This window comes from Manduca sexta, chromosome 23, assembly GCF_014839805.1.
Source record: "Manduca sexta isolate Smith_Timp_Sample1 chromosome 23, JHU_Msex_v1.0, whole genome shotgun sequence".
In the NCBI taxonomy this organism is placed as follows: domain Eukaryota; kingdom Metazoa; phylum Arthropoda; class Insecta; order Lepidoptera; family Sphingidae; genus Manduca; species Manduca sexta.
Genome location: NC_051137.1, coordinates 8,124,630 through 8,147,854, shown reverse-complemented (window position 1 = coordinate 8,147,854; position 23,225 = coordinate 8,124,630). Strand labels below are relative to the sequence as shown.

Genomic DNA, 23,225 nt, shown 5'->3' with positions numbered 1-23,225 from the left:
CTGAAAGCTGGAGATCCATTTCAACAAGTTGTCGGGGAGCCCATATGCGACTAAAAGTTAAAGCCACTGTGCCAGACGCTATACGGCTTTGACAAGATTCCAATACATACGACTGTCTAGCAATGCATGTCCGATCTTGGTGACACGCTGGGTATCGGCTCCAACATAAACCTTTCAGGCGTGGCATGGGCGTAGGGTGCTTTGAGAGCATTCAGATTAGAATCCTTCATTGCACGATGACTGATCCTGTCACGATACGCGGCTTCCTTAAAACTGATACCATCCGCGCAATTCCGACTGAACAAGGAGCGGCCTCAGTCATCAGCACACCCTTGTCCGCTTTGGTATTATGAGAAAATAGTTTATAAGATCTACTTTTATAAAGAATTGTGGTTTAGCTTTAAAAAAAATATAAGCTAGATAATCCCTTGTTTTACAGGTAGATCAAAAAAGCTTGCAGAATTATTTAAACATCAAAAACGGATTTTGCTCAAAATGGTGTTTACGCTCTTTGCAATGAGAAGAGTAAAAATATATAGCCATTTTATATGCCTTATATTTTTTTTATTGACTCATATAATTGTTTTGCATTACTATTTTGTACCCTAACCAATATGAAATATTACTTCCCTACATATATTTTTTTTGGCAAAGTTTGCGCCCACTGTCCTGAGCGAATCGTCTGTCCTTTTCACTCATATACAAAATATAGTGCATAGGAGATAACGCTATATTAGCTCTGTTTCATATATTTCGATGTTTATTTAACATTAAATTACTATAAATAAAATCCTTATTATAAACAACAGTATATTTATTTTATAAACATTTATACATTTAGGTTAAACAAAAATATATATTGCTTACACATAATACTGCCATTAGATTCTATCCTGATGTCATGAACATTATTGCTGTTTGAGATTTTATTGTACAGAGTTATATACATTATTATCATGATTTATATAATGTTAGAAGAGGACTGCATAGATTCATACTAATACATGCATATTTGGACACAGTCTATTGTATAATTTCACCTATAATAGTTTAACGCTACAGAAACATATATCAAAATACATAATATATAATTACCTATAGACAATGTAGTACACAAAATACATAAAGAATTAATAATAGATAATAAATATTAGACTCACATGTCATGTCCAGAAGCCATCTAAAAACTGAGCTATTATTTACTTTTATAACATATTTTTGAGCAAAATTATGCTTATTTAACTATTAAAAATACCTTGTTTAAATATAAATGCCTATTTACTTTAATTAATTGATGACACACGTCTTACTTATTTTTAACTAGACAAAAGTAATAAAACATGAGAGCTTAGTGTGTCAATTTAAACTAAAAGACAAAATGTAAAACTGCCATGTCTTTTTTTAAAATAATTATTTATCCGGACTGACATTACAAACAGATTTCTTAGATCGGTCCTCATGACTGGCTGGATCTATTTCATTTCTATAAGAATATTTCTCAAAATAAATGTACGTAACGAACTAGATTTTACGAAATATTACGCTTTTTTTGGTCACGTGGTTAGTTTTTTTTTGTTTGTCTTAATAATTCATTCCATATTTTATTCGATACCGAATTGTGACAAATAAATAAAAAAAACAAGCAACATAAAATTTCGTAACAATATTTCATAAAAAATCTATTTCGTTATGTAGATTTATTTTAAAGAATACTTAATAAATTCAGCTGCAAATAACTAAGAGATAGTAGTGCACAAAAAAAATTTAACTTATTTATAGAAGACAACACAAATAAAGATCATTACGTAGATAGAATAATGTAAAGAGTAGAGAAAGGTTAAACTATCTTATAAAACAGTGTTTATTGTGTAACAGATTTATTTCATATTTTACTTGCTTGCTTTCTATCTCGGTAAAGGACATATACTTAACTAACTTTTTATTTTGAATATATATTTATAAGAAATAAAATAAACCATTTCATTGCTAATATAAAATAAAAAGGGACAAGAGTGATTTTTCACGATTAACAAATGACTAATCAGAGAATAATCAATTTAAATATACTGTCATTAGAGTGCTAAATAGGCGAGATAGAAAAATTATAATGAACAATAACGAATTGTTATACTGAGCGTAGGCCGACACGCAGGCGACCAAGCAGAGCGCATCGAAGGTAAGAGCAGATTTAGAAGCTTATGGCAATGTACTTAACCATGACCCCCATGTCTACATCGGCGCGTAAACCGTAACAGAAGAACTAAGAAACGACATTGGACTTCTCTAATTGATTTTAACTTCTGCCGCGTTACCTACGCTTTCTAGTACGATTAGTTTAAAAGTTTCCATTTACTATGTACTCTTTACTATAAGCATCAATTAAATAAATGCATTTTAAATGTTCGAATAGAATAAATGAGCAATATAATTTTCTTAATATACTATCCTTAAAGCTCTTTAATATCTGATCTAAAATTTGACAATACATAATATGTACACAGACACAAAAATGGAATGTAATTTGGACTTTTTCATACCTTTGATCAAGTACTATTTACCAATTAACTTACAGAAACCGCTATAATATTCAGTACCCACTTACATTTTATGTATACCTACTAAAGTATAATTTTACATCCACTAATTGATCAATCCATTTACACAATACTGATGACAAGATATGAGCAATCGTTAGCAGGTGTATACAATACTTTGGACGCATTCTATGAAAAACAGTCGAGATTGAATACTAAATTAAAAAACAATAAATATCACCTACTAGACAAATGAAGTTGAAGTGCCATAGCTACCACTAAATTACCATGTGTGTGAACATAACAAATAGTTACCCTTAAAATTAAATTTTAGAACGCAAAATACCATGTTGCATCATTTTTTACATCACATTGTGAACGGTAACATAAATGTTCACATTGTGATTTTTTGAAATTTTCAAATCAGATGTTATTTTTAAAATGTTTACTGCGAACACCAATTAATGGATTTAATATTAGCAATACTTTAAAACAAAAATTGGCAAACACTTACAATAAAGAAAAAAGACAAATTTTAAGCACAGATAAACACAAACAGCTGAATAACATACTTAAATATATTATTTCATACATAATAATATCTATGTGTTGTTTAAATTTGGCTTTCACAGTAAATACACGAAATATTCCCATATGTACTTCAACATTTGATCTACTTTAACTTGTGCAAAATCATTAAGAATGTATGGGCAAGATATATACATAATATAAATATTAATATTATTGTACTTACATTAATCTCATATAGGTACTTTAGTTAAACTTAAAAAAAAAACCTAATTTTCCCCCGATGATGAATTAAATTAATATTCGAGAACATAATATATTATACTTTGTTATTGACTCAATTTGAAGTCAATCACCACACCCACACCAACCTAGTATTCGCGAGGCTTTTAGTGACCAGTGATCTGTTCACTGTTTACGTAGATAAGGTGCACATTGCTTTGGCCGTACCGACAATAATACGCGTTCTTTCACCAGAGCCAACATCCACACTGACCGGACATTATGTCGCGAGTTTGACGCACCATTCCGTGTGGTTGGCATGGACACGGCTAATAATATGTAAGATTTAAAAATATTTGATTGAATGGCTTAGTACAATTTGGCAAATATTACATACATTTTACAGCTGCCAAAATATATTTTTATTACAATAGATCATCACATCTTTCAAGAGATTCATTGATTCGTAGGAACATATAATTCATTTAAAATATATTCTATAATAATCGGTTCTTTTTATCAGTAAATTTTCATATTAATGTTATCCATATGATGTAAATAAACTTCACTTGTTAACTCATGTACGTATAGTAATTCATAACATCTCATTAACAAAGCGTATTTCAACATACATAATAAAATTTAGAAACAAACAACAAAACAGCTGAACGCCGCAGGCTACTCACAACCTGAGCACTCTACAGTCTACACGCGCACAAATTTGATACATTGGCTTGTGTTGTAACTAAAACGCGGCTATAAAATTCGCTTACAAATTAAACAGATGCAATGAATAGCAGATCTATGATACATTGTATAAGTGGAGACCAATTCACCACTCAGATAACCAAAATATACATATAAAGACAACAACACCACACATAATATTAAAACTAACCGAACGCAGTGACTCCCTCACTTGACATTAAAATAATATATGCATCTAAATTTTTTACTTAAAAGTTATACATGGAGTCGTGTTATAGTATTCCAACAGGTTTGTGACAGAATTAAACTTAATATAATACGAAATAATGGCATAACACTGGCAACCAGATTTCACACGAGTGACATACATTGTACATTGTTTTGAATTATTAGGACTACCTACATGGAATTAGTACTTAAGGTCGCCTGGATCAAAATTTGACCACCACTCCCATTGAGTTGAAGCCTGGCTACATCTCACGAACGCCTATTTTTAATAAAATATTATAGTAATGAAGTAAGTAGACAAGGTACATCTTAGTTTAGAAAAGATAATAGGAAAAATAATGTAGGATTTTGTTGATAGCATATTTTTTTACTGTCAACATTAATTGATAGTTTTTATTTGCAATCCATTTCATTTTTTGTTGTATATTAAAATTTTATCGTTGACCACGTTAATCTAGATATTTTGTTGTTGTAACACTCACTCCTGTACATCTTTTAAGAAAAAAGTTGAAAAAATTCACAAACAAATATGAGAATGAATCTTATAATTTTACGCGCATCCAGGCTCACGCGGAGTCTCCAGTAATCGGCACAGGGCACACGGCAACCGCACACAAGTACACTCGGCGCGCTCTACTCGGGAGAAGGCGGGTAGAGGTCGGGGCGGCGCGGCGCCCCGCACGTGGCGCAGAGGACGGCGCGGCGCTAGGTGTGCGCGGCGAGGCGCGCGAGCGGCGCGGCGCGGCGCGGGCGCAGCGCGGGCGCGCGCGACACCAGCACCAGCGACGACGCCAGCGCCAGCCGCACCGGCGCGCGGCCGCCGCCCGGCAGTCTGCAACACGCACGCATTCACTACGCACTCCCCGTCACAGACCACTCAAGTAAGTTACACATAATCATCTCCACATTTATTCACACTAAATACACATCTGAACTCATATATAAAGCTTAAGAGTTTGTTTGTTTCAACAAGCTAATTTCAGGACCTACTCAACAGATACTGATTTTTTTCTACTCATAACAAGCTACATTGCTCGTGAATTTCTAGATAATATTAAAAGTAGTATTAGCCTAGGTATTCTACACACTACTTTATATCCCGGTTAAATATGTATTTCGAAAAAAAAATTTCGCCCGTGTGGAGCCGCAGTTAAAAGTTTCTGATACATAAAAATCAATCTAAAAATCACAAACGAGCCCCAGGGACGATTTCCCTATTATTTTTTTTAATTGATGCTTGTCCGAGTCTAACCTGACGAGCACGGAGGTGACAGCGGCGCGTCCGTCGCCAGTGGGTTCAATGGCGACAGGCCGGAGGTCAGGAGCGCGACGTCTCCTAGCACCGCCCACCGACGCCACGCCGCCATTCAACAGCACCGTCACCGCTGCGAAAGGTCGTTTCGCCATGTGCAGCATCTACAGACCAAAATGAATGAAATTATTTACCTGTATTAGAGCTCAAAAGCTAGGTATTAGAAACATTTCTCACCTCAACCACATGCCTCCTGCGGGCGCGACGGACGTCGGCTGCTTGCTTCGCTTTCCAGGCGACAACGCACGCGGCCAAAAACAAGAAGAAGCACGAGAAAAATACTGAGAAGAACACGAAAAGGTCGATATGCAGCTGATCTTGGCGGAAGTAAGTCACACCGAAGCTAGCCGCGCCATCCTCGGAGTGTCGCGCGCGCAGTATGATGAAGAACTTGGTGTGAGCCAGGTCGTGGATGTTGTGGGGCAGGGTCAGCACCAGTCGGTTACGAAGATTTCGGACTCGCAGCAGGATATTCCTCCGGTCGACTGTCACGTACGTAGCAAGGTCTTTTGCAGTGTAATCAGCAAGTGTGTATTCAGTTTTTTCATAAAACCATTTGTCGGACGCCCGTTCATCGAATGAGGGTATTTTACGAAAAGGTTCGTGTTTATAGTAAGTGGGGTCCAACTCTACGTTATGGGCTCCTGTACTCGAATTGACAAATACTACGAATGAACTACCATTTGGGCTTAGGTATAAATCTACAGCTCCTTGGGTTACGTCTACAATCACTCGTATATCGACATTCATGTACCGAGGATTGACCACGATAAATACCGTTTGGCCGGGGTACAAAGGACGTGGTTTAAGTTTGCATTCATCTGAAATTAATAAAGTACACAATTAGCCATAAAGGTATATCCATGTAATTAATTAAACAAGTTTAACGGTACTTACCTATAGATTTGCCATCGAAGCATAATTTGTTCTCGATGTTAATGATCTTGTAGCACTGGTGTCCGTTACGCGGTTCGCCCATGTACAGGTCGCGACACTTGACGCACTGGTACCGCCAGCACTCCTGCGCGGAGTTCTTGCTGGCGCCGCTGGTCTGGCACACGGACATGTCGCTCTCCGTGTTGTTGCCGCAGTTGCACTTCTCGCCGGTGACGGGGTCACACGTGTCGCCGTGGCCGTGACATTCGCATCTGTAAAGCGTAATCGAATCTTAATTTTGTATATATTTTTCAACAGACATCTCAAAACGCAATGATTCAAAGAGAACATGTTATATTAAAGAGCAAAATACGGGCCATGAATGGGATATTTTACTACTGGCAACGAAATTTGAGAGTACGGACGAAAGACGAATTTTACAATGCGTCACGAATCAATTTCAATCCAGTTGATTGTGGTTCAAACTGCCTGATTCCAGCAGTAGGTTAGTAGTTACTTATTAATAAATCACTAAATTGTAATGAAAGCGCGATCGTACGGTCGGCAGGGGTCGCGGAAGTCCTCGGAGCCGCGGAAGTACCCTTCGATGCACCGCTCGCAGCGCGGCCCGTCGGTGTAGTTGGCGCAGCGCACGCAGCGCGCCTTGCTGCCCGCGCCGCCCTCGCGGTAGTACTCCTCCGCCTCCGCCTCCGCGTCGCTCGTGCAGATTGACGTGTGCCCGTAACAGTGCGTTGAACACGGCACGCACTGCACGTTGTTCACTGGATCACCCACAAAGTTCGGCTTACATTTCTCGCACTGATCACCCTGTTGACAAATTACATAATTAAAAGTACTTGTCAATCAGTACATTTCATAAGCTCTTTCTGTATATAAAAATATATTTCTGTGGAAATAATTATCTGGGAATGACGTTATTGTTTAATAGAGCAACTGAAATCGATTACAATATATAAATACGATATTTTGATGTAGCGATACGTACGACAGTGTTGTTGTGGCACTCGATGCACTTGTCCAGTTTGTCGGGTCCCTCGCAGTCGGCGTGGCCGTTGCACTGGCACTGTATGGTGCAGTTGGCGCCGACGTAGCCGAACTCGCAGCGGCACACGTCGGGCTGCACGCACGCGCCGCGCACGCAGCCCTGCGAGCACACGGCCGCGCAGCCGCCGCCCGCCGCGCGCCGGTGCCCCGCGCCGCACAGGCACGAGTAGCCCACGGGCAGGTCGCGACACACCTACACACGACACACGCACACATTCAGGACGTGACTGTTTTCACTAATGCAAATATCATTAGTACAGTAATTAATACTCACTTCAGATTCGGCTTTACATTGATGGTGATTGTTCTCGCACTCGTTCTCTGGCGGACAGCGCGTGTAATGCCACGAGAATGTGTCATTGGTGCCGTTCGATTGATGAACGTTGTTATATACGGCAGCGCAAGTGGTCCGTGTGGAGTAATCGAGCGGTGAGTCTATGGATCCTTCCGTACACACGCCTTCCCCGTTAGCGCCCTCTATAGCACACCAACCGCAATGCGAGTGGTGCAAACACTCTGAACACTGGTCGAATGTATTGCATGGTGCAGGACATTTATTTTTTACCGCCTTAGTTAGGACTAGCCCACACACGCCGCCTGCACAGTACACGGGCTGGTAGGCAGGAGATATACATTTCCCGAGGTATGTTGCCCAGTGACATTCGGAGAAACCCCCCTCGCTACCCTCAGAGCTTAGACATGATTGGCAGTCTTCGTAGAAGTGGCAGCGGCTTGGGCACTCTTCTTTCGTTGTCGGCCGTAGACTCACCCTGCCCGGCTCGTCTATTTGAGCACACGTCCAATTGAAAAGTTCTTGCGATTCTTCCGCTATTCGCGTTAGTTGACCTAAAATTAATTAGATATTTTTACTGTTTGATTCTTTCTGTATATAAAAAAAATATTACAGAAATAATTAAGGCAGCAGTTTATTTTCATCTTAATTTTGGTAAAAAACATTAATCATAATATTAGGAATGTTAAGCTATAATGTAGGATGGTATGTTTAAAATAATACCTTCTCTTTTTATATGCCTTGTCCAAGTACATTGATTTGAGACACACTTTTCGCAATCTGATGACACACATCTTAGCTCTGGGCATTGGTCCACGTTACTGATGTAAGTCGTGCCTGCGTTACACTTGATGCTTGTGCAAGATTCATCAGTGGGTACACATTCACCTACAACATTAAAAAAATCAATCAAGTTGGTACAAACTGAAAAACTACACCGATAACAGTGCGGCTACATAAATAATTATAATAATCATCTATAGCTGTGTCGCTACGCGCTACTCAATGAACGTGTCTCGCTGCTAAGCATATGTTCGTGTCGGGGCGCTTATAGAGCCAAAAGTGAGTGTCAGCGTTTTCAGTTATTTTTTTAATTTAAATTTATAATATTCTGATAGTACTAATTTCTCACCTACAGCCGCGGCGCACGATTCACACCATCTGCAAGCGGGTTTTTCTTCAGGATACATGGGCCACGCCGCCAGGCACGATGTGCAGGTAGTAAAATTCTCGCACGCCCTTTTAGACACAAGTTCCATATCGCACGCGCGTCCTGCGTTGGTCGACACTCGGTCGCTGCGTTCACAACCAGGCTTATCAACAGAATAACACTTCGTATAGTTGCCAGTGCTGCAGAAACTACAGCCCATATGACTACGACACTCCATTTTACTAGAGCTCCATAATGAACAAAGATCTTCAGGCAAAGATATCCGAGTTACTTGGCAATGTGCGCTACCAGTCCAGCCGCCAATTATATAAATGTATCCATCATTTTCTGTTTCTACATCGATGGCCATTGCGTGAGCTATAGTGGGCGGTGGAGGGTGACCAACTATGCTGACACCTGAAAAAAAAAAGTTCATTTAATTTTGTTTAATGAACTAATTAACTAGATAAGGTAACTGTTTATACTTGCACGGACCTTTGACTAGTCGGACCCACTGGTTACAGCTGTAAACGTACGCGATCAATGTGTCAGATCTATGGTCCGGTTCCGTTCTGCCTCCGAATATTATCATATAGTCGTTCGTCGTGACGGCTGAATGCAGATACGTCGCTTGCGGCAAGTTATCGAAATAGTGGTGATAAGTTGGAAACACAGGCAATTCACTCCACTTCTTGGTAGGATAGTGAAACGAAAACAGTTTATTTGATAACGATGTGCCGTTGTATGAATAAAGAATTCCTCCATAAACGTAAAGACTCTGTGACGGTACGTGGTACACAGTGCTATGGCCGATTATTCCTGTCGGTTTAGCGCCTTCGCAAGTTAGCTTGATCCATTTTTCATTATCCAGATCAAACTCCCACATATCATACATAAAACCTTCTTCCAATGAGAAGCCTCCAATCAGAACTAAACTTTCGTAATCTTGATACTTTTGTAATGTAAGTGTATGTCCCGCCAATGACGGTGGTTGCTCTTCTTTGCCTCTGATGTTACTCCATCGTTGATCTTTTAAACTAAACTGCCAAAAATCTCCAAGTGTTTTATTTTGTCCACTTTTCTCTTGCAGACTCAAGCCACCATAGATGTAAATGTTCTGTTTTGAATGATAAATTTCTGAGGCATGGAAATACCTGCCTTCGGGCATTTTCGCGTCTGGAGTGGCTTCAACCGTCACTTGCATCCAGGTGTTATTTTTTGTATCGAAAAATCGAATGTCGTTAAGCGGACCGTGAGAAAGAGAATATCCTCCGAACATCCACAGACCTCGTCGGTCTGCTACCAAAGTGTGACCGAATCTTGGGAGAGTTTTTCTTAAATGATCTAATCCGTCAGAAAGGTACTCGGAGTTAAACAATTCCGTGAAAACAAGTTGGGTTCTATCAAGTTTTATAGAACAGTCGTCGCCACCAAACCATTCATTGCAAAGACAGCGCCCATAGCTAGTGTCGCACACTCCACCGTTGATGGACATGCTGCAGTTGTTCCGGCAGATCTCTACTTCACAGTTAGGCCCTCCGAAACCGTCGCGACACACACAATGTCTTTTATTGCACACTCTAGGCCAGGTACAATATTTATCACAAGCAAGTATTTTATAAACTCCTTCAAAACCTTGGTCTATCTGTCCCTGTTTGTAGTGAACTGTGAGATTGCCGCTGCGAGCTTCGACTACTCCCGAAGACGCGCCATTGCAGAAGACACCCAGGAGTTGACTCTGTTGATTGTTGCTCATGTCGGGCACGCCACCGAGCCCGTCGTATACATACACCGCATTTTCGTCACAAGGTACGTTAAATGATGAAGAATTTATAGTAAACTGGATTATGGCATCTTTTATGTCTTCAGCTGATATGATCCATAGACACTCCTTCGATGGACCTATAGATTTTATATCCGGATCACTTTTGTAAGATCCGATACCTTCAGTTTCCGACGCGTTAAGCATTCCCCTTGGCTCGCATTGATAGTAGCATCTCCCTCCGTGTCGAGGATCACCGTAAAACGTTGACTTACAACGCTCGCAATTCTGGCCTTCGGTGTTGTCTTTACAAATACACTCGCCGGTTGCGACATCACAGACGCCTCTTGTTTCATCGCCATGGTCATTACAGTCACACCGGCGACATCCCTGGCCCGTTGTTGCATTACCGTGACTGCCGGGTTTACAGGACTCGCAGAACTCACCCTCGGTCCAGTCTTGACACTCGTCACATCTCCCCACGCCTCCCTTACAAGTAGAATGATTATGACATCCACAGTTGATGGAGCAATCGGCACCCGTCCATCCCAAATCGCAGTGGCACTTGTACTGCGGCGCGCCCAGACAATAGCCGTGTATGCAGTTATTATAACATGTCTGCAAACAGCTTTTCTTACCATCCCCTATATATCCCTGTTTACATTTACACGTGTAGGATCCATGAGTGTTGGTGCAGTCCGCATGTTCATGGCAGTCGTGTAGGCCAAGGCCGCATTCGTCAACGTCGGGGCACTGTGCGTACGCCCAACCCGCATCAGATGATGTAACATTTAATATTGAAGCGCAATCTAAATGGGAACGTGTGAAATCGCCTTCCGTACATGCGCCGTTAATCGGGTTTTCGTAGGAGTGGCACCATCCACAGCCCATACTTCGCAAGCACGTCGCGCACTGCGTGTGCCGCTGGCAGGACTTGCACTGTCCAGACTTGCGCGCCGCCTCGTCGGTGGGCACGGAGGCTCGGTCGAGCCACTCGCGACACAAGCCGAACTGATACTCGCTGGTGTAGACGCTGAAGCTGAAGCACTGTCTCGTGGCCTCGCACCAGACGCAGCGGCCGCGCTCGTCGAGGCAGTGCTCGCAGTCGAGGCGCAGGCGGCAGGGCGCGGGGCACTCGGCGCGGTCGAGCACGGCGCCGCCCGCGCGCCCGCGCCGCGCGCACCGCGCCTCGTCGGCCCACCACTCGCAGTACTCGCCCGCCACGCAGCGCTCGCAGCTGATGTAGTTGGAGCAGTTGGGGCACGCGGCCGGCTGCAGCGTCAGGTAGCGCCACTCGCCATCGGCCGCGCACGTGCTGCGCTCGTCCGAGTTGCGCGACTCACAACGGTTGCTCAACTCGCACCAGCCGCACGCCGCGTCGGCAAGACAGAGGAGACAATTGTCGTAATTAGAGCATTGTCCGCTTGAGTATGGTTCCAAAAACTCAAAGGTGAAAACCTGAAATAAATTGGTATTTTAAAACAAAATTATAGACTAGCATGGGAACAAGCTGAGTATTACGTTAGGAGTTTCTATAAATTACCTTAGCACTTTCTTGTGATTTATTGTGTAAGAGCTCCATTTTAGCGTGATAGTGGGACGGGTAAAGACCAGTGTGTAAAGAAACATTTGCGTGCATATCGACCGACAGTCGCCCAGGTAATAGTGTGCGCCAATCGACCAGAGAGCAGGCAGAGGGCTGCGCTGTCAAGTTTGCTACCGAGTGACCGCTGTCCCCTAGCATGAGTGAGATATTAGAATAGCCTGCGCACACATGTAACGTTTCCCCTGTTCCATTCCAGTATTGTGGTATGTGTAGCCAGCCTCTGAGCCTAGCTTCACTAGAGCCACTGAATATATGGTTGCTGCCGCCTCCAGTGACCCAGTCTACAGTGGTCGCGTTCACAACTGAAACCCCATCTGGGTGATTCCAATCCGCGGGCTGTTGGTAACGCAGGAAAGTGAGTCCAGGTCGCTTGTCAAGTATTTTACACTCATCGGGAGTTGTGACTTCAGTGCCAGTTGAACCCCACCATCCAGGATTTTCTGACGGCGTATCCTCTCCACATACACCGTAATTATCTGTGAAAGATTCAACATAGTTACAAATTATCGCATAGAATCTGCAACATGTAATTTAACAAAGATAACGTTTACACAACTACTTATTGTCGTTTTATCGCTCTGTCGAACGCTACTATGTAATTGAACCATTGATACGCCCATTCGATATTCTATAATCTATTATGTAATTATCTACTGTTAACCTTGACAGCACTATTAAATGAATCATTGCCTGTTGAATTGTTTAGTACATATTTCTAAAATAAAAAATATATTTAACTACCGAAATATCAATGGCTAAATGTTGACATAGTCCACATGAATACAGCGACATCTCGCAGCACTTTCTTAAACTATCTTGAATATAAATCAATCAATCCAGCACATAACCTACCGTCTTTATGATGGCAGCGAGCGTTCTGAACACACCAGTTGCACTGCTGGAGCCCCAACTTGGTGCTGACTGACGGCAGCGGCGTGCGCGTGCTGTTCGGTTTGTCGAGCGTCGGGCCGTGGATGAGGCACGAGTGACAGTCACCGAGCGCGGGGCAAATGCCTCCACATCGCACCGATTGTAAATTGGTTGTGCAATTTGACCCAATTGTTCTTCCGTAACATATCTGAAAATAATTGTGGAGCATGTTACGTATGTAATTTTTTACCAGTTGTCGTCATTGAAGCTCTAGAAGTGGGCAAATTAAAAATTGCTTCTATACATAAAACCAAATACCAAAAACAAAACGGAAACAATAGAATAAATTCTGCAAGTGTTAATACAACTCGATTTTATTCGTCTCTGCGAGCTTATACATTTATAAAAACGCTCAAATTAGCGTTTTTATATCCGCGATCTCGGTTGTATTTGCTTACCTCGTCGGCTGAGCACCACCCGCATTCTGGATCGGCGAGACACTCCGGTTGCGATAGATGTCGCGGACAAGCCGATTCTGGATTTTTATTGGTTATACCCGCCTGCCAACTAGGGACTACGAACGCTATTAGATCACCTAAAAACGACAATACAAAAATCTTGATTAGCCTACGTTTAACGAAAAAACAACAAAAGTTTAATAAATCTTTGCGACAAAAAACCAGTAGTATATATAAGAATTACATCTCCAACGCGACTATGTACCTACTATTGAAATATTTACTACCTTTAAGTGACTTACCGTCATAAAAAATGCTACGTGCTTTAAACAAATTTTTCAACATCGTATGCGCATTTAACAATGATAGATACACAATGTATGTACAAAGGAACATGTATCACTTACCGTTCACATTGCCGTGGTATCCGCCCGCAATGAGCAACGTAGACGGCGGTTTCAATGACGCCGCATGCGCAAATACACCTTGTTTTTTCGGATAGAACTTGCGCGTTTTCCCCAACACGTCCAACGATATCCAGGAATGACAACCCAGGTGGTAAATGTACATTTGTCCGTCGTAACAAATTTCTTCTCTGTTGTGGCGATGGGAATATCCGCCAAATACGACTAAATAGTTTCCTGGAAACACGTTATTTATTGACTATTATTGCATTAGATATGTCGAGGTTTAGAAAAGATGATTTCATTACATAATTGCCATATTTCCAGATAGTAGCATCTTAAGGTGGTAGCTCAAGGTCCATTTTCATACATTTTGTTTCGGCTTTAATCTGGGTAACTAAACAAGTATTGGCAAGTAAAGAATTTCGTCATATTAAATTTTAAAGGCCGAAATATCCATGATTATTAATTATTTTTACATTTTTCTTTCAACTGCGAGAACTAATCACTAACTAGACGTGAATTTAAATTCTTTACTTGCCAATACTTGTTTAGTTACCCAGATTAAAGCCGAAACAAAATGTATGAAAATGGACCTTGAGCTACCACCTTAAGAATGCATTTTACCTATGATCGTCGACGTGTGGAATGCTCTCTCCCTAGGCACGTACGTCTCGCGTAAATGCGCTCTCGGGTACTGTATTTCGCTCCAATGTTTGTAGTCTATATCAAATGCGAACATTCTATCGGATAGTTTAGAAAACCTGTAAGAATACTGCAAATTAATAAAAGCCCTAGCAAGTAGTTGTATACTAAAACTTGTGGACAGGTTTTATTTCCATGGGCCTAAATCCGTCAATGTAGATATTATGGCTTAAACAGAATAACTATTTCAAAGCGGAAGACAAGTTGTCACATAATAGAATTAGTGTATTCTCACCTGGCAACACTGGCTACAACCCCGCCGTACACAAGTATGGAGTTCGAGTACGAGTGGTAGACGGCGGTGTGCGCCACCACGCGCACGTCCAATTCCTTGCCGCCCCTCACTTGCACCCTTTCCCACGACTCTGTATTAACGTCACCCAATTTTATTTTATACATTCTGCAAAAGAAACGTTGCCATCGCTTTTGTGATCCGGTATAGAACCATTATGAGACGAAAATCTTACCTTTATGGTGACATTAACAAAGCCATTAAAAAATAAACTAATGTTTCGTGTATAAGGTGCTATTAAGAATTTACGTGACCTTGCCTAGTTTTGTGTCAACTGAATAAGATTTTATAATTATGCATTTTTTATTATAATACATTTCCAATTTGGGATAGTTTAAATTGAACGAAGCAATTATTTACAAAGACGAAACAATTATATTAATATAAAACAAGTGATATTTTTATTACAGAAACTAACTAACTAACGCAGCAGACCCTTTGTCATTGAACTATTTATAATCGAATTTCATGTCACTCGGCCCGTGTGTTGTTTCAATGACCCAAGATAGCTTCACATGAACATACAATTTATTCATTACAATACCTACACGCATGGCTGAGTCATACGACCGTGGACGGTCGCATTCATTTTGCATAAATACAGAACGGAACTACGGTCACACTTCCGTGTTTTATTTACCTTGACGAGAATTCTCCATCTATGGTACTGCCTCCGAACAGGTATAAGTCATCTTTTACAGCTGTCAATGTGTGTCGAGTGAGCCCGGGCGGCGATATTGTAGAGTTCATCGCCCTCAGCGTCCATTGATTAGTCAAAGCATCATAAAACCACAGTTCAGAGGACAGGCTACCATCTGATAATTTGCCACCGTATAAAACAAAACCGTTGCCATAGGCGCAGGCCGCGTGACCATACCTAGGCTCAGGTTTTGTGGAATTAGATTTCATAATGAAAAACTCAGGTCGTTCGGTAAAATGTAAATAGCTCTCGGTAAACGGCGACGGCGAGTTAGAGTACATAAGAGGCAATGTAGTTTTGTCATGATTTGATATTGAGGATAATAGTATGTTAAATAAAGAACTCCGGTTTCCTATGTGCACGCTGCCATCAATATTTCCCTGTAACAAAAGGAAAATTTACAACCAATATTTCCATTCTTATTTTTCCGTAACATTATATAAGGAAATACATATGTACGAAAAATTTGTCATGAACCTTTTCTTACCTTGGTAAATAAAGACAGTAATGATTTATCTCGTTCCTCATTTGATGGATACCTTAATAATACTCTCCCATTCTCATCATACCACTGACTGGTTGAAAACCTAAAAACAGCACAAATATGGTTGATTACTATAAATATTTTTTTTTTTATATTTCTTATAAACTAGCGGCAAAACATCATCTAAACTTATATAGAACAGTCGACAGAATATATAAGTTCTGAATCCGTACTATTAAATATTTTTATACAAGTCTAAAAAAATATATATTTTACAATAAGTTTGCTTGACAAATCTTACTTACTTATAAATCTCTAATAATCCTAAAACTTTGTTCAGATCATATCCTCCAAAAACGTATAGAGAGTCTGTGTAGTTGACATACACTGCTGTGTGTGCAGCTCTTTTTGTCATACCATTCTCAGTGCGTGATAGCCAATGCCAGCTGTTTCCTTCTTTATCATTCTTCTTAAGCGAACATGATTCACCAGAATATCTGTACAAGAAATAAAAACCAATCAAATGTGTGGCCCATGTAAGTGTGTCATGTTCCGGGATCAACCTGTTTTTTTCCGGTTCCAACAGGCCGGTATAATTGTGTCAACTGTCGAGGAGTAATCTTCTCTTGTCAGTCGACATTCTATTCCACTCTGCTTATCATCAGGTGCCATTGCACCTTTGAATCCCATTGGATCACTTTACTATGCCCGTACAAAAAAAAAAAACAGTAGTCATGACGGTATACAAATAATCCTAGCACAGTATGAAATATCAATGATATGTAACATTGCACAATTAATATTTGTATTATTTTACAACAGAAGGAAGAGTATTTTTGAAATACTATATTATATAGAGTATTCGGGATATGATATGGAGTATATTTATTAACACAGTGTCAAAATTACCCTATACATAACATTACGCATTTATCCCCGAAGGGGTATGCAGAGGCGCAACTAGGGCACCCCACTTTTCGCCAAGTGTATTCCGTCCCATGATGTGATAGGGGGCGAGCCTATCGCCATATCGGGCACAAATTCCAGACTCCGGGCTGATACTGAGCAGAAAAACCCAAATATCACTTTGCCCGACCCGGGATTCGAACCCAGGACCTCAGAGCGCTATTGTACCGGGCATGCAATACAAGTACGCCATCGAGGCAGTCTAGGCAATATAGTCTCAGTATAGGCAAAATTACCCTATATATTGCAGTGAATAACTAATTAGTGGATGTAAAAAAGATAGATATTTTTTTTATTCAAAATCATGTTGATTACTCATGCTTCATACTTTAAATGTTTAGTATAAATATAGCAGAAAAAACTGATTACATATTCATAAATTTAATTTATAATTATAAAGTCCTAATTTCAATTGCAGATATAAAATAATTAATATTAAAAATATTCTTTTTTGTAGTGACCAGTACATAATGTTTTTGCAACATCTCTTTAAATTTACAAGTTTACGTTAAGTTTAAGTTACATAGCCAAGCAATTAAACTTTCATAAATTTAAAGCAAAAAATAACTTTGAAATAAGCCATATTATAAAATTTCTGAATATAAGGCTTAAGAATAAGTTTGATCATGAGACTATTGTTATATAAATGGCTGGGAGGATAACCATGTATTGTATTTCCTTGTGGTTTTTCTTGACACATAGCTTATGTATATGATTTGTAAGAATTGTTGAAAATTAATCATGTTTTTGTATTTTTAACTATATTCATCAGAAGTTTCAGTATGTCGTGCTTGATTAAGAGTTATTGCATTATCATATACCATGTCAATCATCTTATTGCAACTCAGTAAATAGGACTAGTGGAGATGGGTAATTCTAGTGTATTGGAGCTACCTAACAGAACTACAAAGTGTTATATTGTTTATTTGAAATTTGTTCAATGTTGGTAAATATTTCATACTACTTACCTCTATAAAATTACAAACATTTTGTATCTTATAGAGGTCTATGATTTGACATGATGGTATTTGTATACCAACATGGCAAATCGTAGATAGGACAATAAGGCTGAAATCCCTTTAAATTGATTATACATACCCTTTTTTGCATATACATCTGTCTCCCTTGCAGTGGCCATTCCCTGAACATCGATTGGGGCATATTGCCACACTGCAATCCGGTCCGCCCCATTTACCCTCACAAAAACATTCATTTGATAAACAGAGTCCTCTATCAGTGCAGTTGTTGGGGCAGTTGTGTATTGCATATGTGGCACGGAATCCATCTAATACATAGTTTGTATCACTATAGAGCAGTATTAACATCTGCAAAAGACAAATATTGATGTTTAAAGTAGCAAGACATGAAGGTGTGGTGTATAATAAGTCAACAATTATTATTATGCTAATTTGTACATCAAATAACCTCCATTGGGTAGGAATAATAATTTCAGTTGTGATATTTAAAAACATATCTTATGTCTTTTGAAAAAAACAGATTTCTTGAGTATTGTAATAAAAAATTTTTTGCAAAAATATTTCTAGTAATATTCAATATCAGTCCTAATATTAAGCTAAGTAGAAGAACTCGAGTTTACATCAGACAAGTGATGGGAAAAATATTTAATGATGTACTTTCATCAAAGCCTGTTTGATATATTACACAATAAACATAAGTGAAGTTTTTACTATTGTCACTTCTCTATAATGAGTATAATAATGTTGCTGGTGTTAAATTGACAGTAATTAAATTAAAAAAGATATTGGAATATAATATTTTAACCATACCCCATTAAATGTTAAAATAAGAACAAATAATACCTGCCTTTTAAATAAACCTTTTGTTCGGGTCTCTGACCTTCTACAATTAAAGATAAATGTAAGGTGGGCAGATAATTTTGTGGGATTATTTTGCAGTTTTTTTGTTGCCTGAATGAGGGACTGTCGTCAGAATCTAAACTAATGAACTGATGACACTTTCTCAGTTTACCTTTGTTCACACACCGTCATTTTATTATAACTATTACATTTTTATACTTATTCAAAATTACTTACGTATCCGCTAGAGGCAGTAACATTCTGAGGTTCTGTTTTCCCACTGAAACTTCCCAACAATGGTGCATCAAAGGAGTCTCCATCATAAACAAATACATAGTCATATGAACATTCTGTGCCCATACGAATAAAACTCAATGTGATGTACTGACTTTTGTTGGCCGCTTTGATGAGCCATTCGCAATGCGAATCCTAAAACAGATTCACCAGTAATGATATGTTATTGTTGTAACAATTGGAGGGTAAATATATGGTTTAGAAGGCATGTGACTAACTTGTGTGTAGTTAGAGTTGCTGGGTCCATCGGTAATGATTCCACTTTGTGCGGTGAACACGCGACGGGTCTTGTCGCAAGGAGCTGTGGACGCAGCGCAGAGCACAGCCAGATATATCCAGCTTAGAACTACTAGACCTGCACCTTTCTCCCGAACGCGTGGGTGAAACATGCCTCTTCCGGATTTCCGTAAAACATAAGTCAAATATCAGAGCCATATAATCTTGAATTCACGACCAATTTGACTAAAATGTAAAATAAACAACACTCATAATATGAGTTAATGGGTGACATCTACTTCAAGGCTAACCACTCAGATGAATAACGCGACAACGACTTCAATATCTATAAAATTGATTTTACTGCGACACTGATTCCAGTATGTATTGTCATTTAATATTATTTTTTAACGGCTTAGAATTACTTTCTAATGAGATTTTCTTACAAACAAACAATTCACAGTCCCATCACAGTATTTTGACATTTGACGATTGATTTTTTATGGCTCACTTCGAGTTCGGCAAATTGAACAGGCAATGACAGTAAGATTATACATCATTTAAAGTACAACAATATCTATTACCTTACATGTTAAATGTCTCTAAAATTATTCTTTAAATTCGCAATATTGATTAAAAATATATTGATTAATTATAATTATTACATGTTTTTGTCTAGAAACTATTCCAAGTTTCGATCTCCTCTAATACCTCTACAAATAAGGTACTTGTGAAGATCACCAAAATATTATTAATAAAAACTATTCCTATTCAATCATAAATAAAATAAAACTTTTGTTCTATGGCCGTATAAATCTTTATACTTAGCATAATTCTCAAGCGAAGAGCGGGAAATTTAAAAATGTTTTCAAATAAAATTCAAGGAGTTCGAGATAATTATGTTATGAAAAGTAAAAGATAATAAGAATATAAGAAAGGGCAAGAACGGAATCGTCTTTGACCAACATAGAAGAAGCCTTGCGCTTACCAGGGTTCTTGCGTAGTAGCAGTCCTTTAGTTAAATTCGCCGAATTTACGCCACGCCAGTGGAAGCGATGTAATATGTTTCAGCTGATGCAGGTGCTCACAGGTGATGTTTTAAGTGGCGAGTAGTTCCTCGCCTGGTACTGCACTAATACCGATGATGTATGTACGATTCAATATGTAAGTAGGTAACACTCCGGTTTTAATATCGTAGGAAAATATCTAATACCTAAGTATAAGTAATTGTTAAAGAAGCGTTTGACCTAATATAATGACATTGGTCCCCGCATCGTAAAGTACCCTTCCTTATCGCTTTAAACGATCAGAATCCAAAAACTGTGGCTTTCGGCGTTAAAATTCTAAGATTTGCACTAAGTACTTACCTAATAAACCAATGTTCTCCTTAAGTAGTGAGTACTTAGATACTTACTGATTATATAATGTATCAGTATCCGATTGACATCCACGTAGGTAGATTTAAATAAATTGCCTAATATTAAAAACCAACATCAATTATAAACGATTAACGAACGAACGATTCGTAATCCTTATAAAAGTCATACGTTTTCTCCTTCGTGGATAAGTTTCAAACTTCACAATGTATTTTGATAGATTTGATGCACATCTTGCGATGGCTGGCTTTGAAATTGGGCGCATTCACAGTAATTGTAATTTGTAGGGGATGTACCTATTTTAAAAGTTATAGTAAAAGCCAAAATTCTGCTATGCGCTGGGCAAAATCCTTTAGGTGAAACCATCCCTTGCTTGAAAAAGCAACACACGCCATTGTTTTATTTTAGTCAAAATTTTTAGGTAAAACTTTCTTTTTCATTAAATATAATATTTCTGTTTCTAAAATAGAGAGAAAAATGCGTAGTTGAAGTGAACGTCCGTGAGTATCGATCGCGCGCACTGCTGACGCTGCAGTCGTGAGAGCAGGCTCGGTATAGGCAGAACGCACGCTCCCGATCCTTACCCTTCTTACTGGCCTCGCAGGACCGGCTTTCCTCCGAAATTATTCGGTATTTACATTTAACAGTTATGACTTAAAGAAGTGAACTGTTTGACCATATGAATATGTATACATAAGTATTATTTTTAGTTCCATTGAAAGTTTATCTGCAGTTAATAATTTAGTAAAAAAATCATTTATTTCGTGTCTACCCACTATCTATAATTCATACACACATACCACAAGTATGATGATAGATATCGAAGTAAGGTGCGTTGGGGTTAAATCGGACGCTTTTTCGACGAGTTAAACAGTCTTCTCGAATTATTTTTTTACAAGAATTCTATAGGAGCTATCATAATGAATCATAACTTAGCTATATGTTATTAAGTATACTAAATGGTATATATTTTTTCAATTCCTTATATGTAACAGTTAATGTTTTATAAGGCTTTAAAAATTACCAAACTTTTAGAAATGTGTGAGAAAGATAGGACCTTCACAGGTATAGTTCGGACTACTATCTAAAATCGTTTATGATACAGAAATTCTAAAATCCATAAAAAGAGCATATTCTGATCTAAATAGTCATTTATAAACATTCAAAAAAAATTATAAATTTCGTAAGATATTTTTAGAAGCGAACTTTGTTTTTTTAATAGCTCTAGGCATACGATCATACACCACATGAGTGACACTGTAGATATTTTTAAAAATATTCTAAGAAATAGTACATACACGTGTAAATAAACAATAAATAAACCAAATCACCTGAGCTAAAAATAATACACAATTACTGAGTTCAGACGTTTTCGTATATAAATTTTGATACATACTTGTAATATTATACAAGTGCTAGATCGAACGATGTTTATCCGTTCTTTAACGACAAATATGTGTTTGTGTAAAGACCGGATCTCAGGGAATATACGTGTTTCGACAAATTTGAATAAACAAGTCACAAGATTTATTTCCTTTATGATAGTATATACCTACAAAATTAATTGAAAACAGTGAATACTCAATTAAAATTAGACATATTCTTGCATGGGGTTAATCCGGATCTGCCAGGGAATGACGAAATACCGAAATTCTGCTTTTTAGCACCGTAAACATTATTTACTTGACGGAATCATTCATATGAACTAGTGGTACGTAGGGAACAAAATGGGGTCGCAGGTAGTGTTGTCTGAAAACAAAAATTATAACACAATTGCGAGTTATTTGATTTATACGATGTTACACCTCTTACGATCTTACCCCAACGCGGCTTAATACGCACTAAATCATACCTACGTAGTACTAACATACTACTACACCTACTCACTTAACCAATTAAGACGCTAATGACGACCAACGTAGGTAGGTACCTAACAAAAACCCAATACCAACCAAACGGAAAAAATATTATAGGCACTGTACCGGATATGTAAAAGGTACATAATTAATCTAATCATACGTTTTGTTTTCTTTACTTTCAGAGAGAAAATAATAAAAGTGTGATTAATTAGTTAGACCATTGATTCTTATCATTCGTAAGATAGTTAACGCGCAAAACACTTTCTTTTAAAATACACTTTTTCGGTGTCATGAGTTCATTACCTAGGCGTGCACCATATTTATGAAGGTGAATTAATAAATCAATGGCCACGTGAGAGGCGACGAGGGCTGTTGAAGTTTTTTCATCCGGAATGAAGTGATAACCGCTAATGACATGCTCAAAACGCCGACTCATTCGGTTTACCATTTAAACTAAAATTAATTATTACAGATAAAAGGTGTTTTAACATAAAATAGAAA

General features: G+C 38.7%; 1 protein-coding gene across 2 annotated transcripts; it reads right to left on the bottom strand.

Moving 5' to 3' along the window:
• Positions 1–793: 793 nt before the first annotated feature.
• LOC115447138 (multiple epidermal growth factor-like domains protein 8) lies at positions 794–20,005 on the bottom strand. 2 transcript variants are annotated; one of them, XM_030174086.2, is made up of 23 exons: positions 19,936–20,005; positions 19,492–19,735; positions 19,217–19,408; positions 18,261–18,487; positions 16,502–16,693; positions 16,200–16,299; positions 15,653–16,092; positions 14,956–15,120; positions 14,643–14,779; positions 14,019–14,252; positions 13,612–13,748; positions 13,136–13,361; positions 12,221–12,759; positions 9,411–12,135; positions 8,898–9,332; positions 8,489–8,653; positions 7,748–8,319; positions 7,415–7,666; positions 6,968–7,236; positions 6,430–6,680; positions 5,710–6,353; positions 5,473–5,636; positions 794–5,052 (listed from the first exon to the last, which is right to left on the bottom strand). In XM_030174086.2, exons 2-23 carry the CDS (start codon positions 19,660–19,662, stop codon positions 4,926–4,928), a joined length of 8,364 nt encoding a protein of 2,787 aa, XP_030029946.1. In that variant the 5' UTR covers positions 19,663–19,735; positions 19,936–20,005; the 3' UTR covers positions 794–4,925. The 2 variants fall into 2 exon arrangements, with proteins under 2 accessions (XP_030029946.1, XP_037298022.1); XM_037442125.1 differs by having other exon boundaries at positions 19,492–19,994.
• Positions 20,006–23,225: the final 3,220 nt, after the last annotated feature.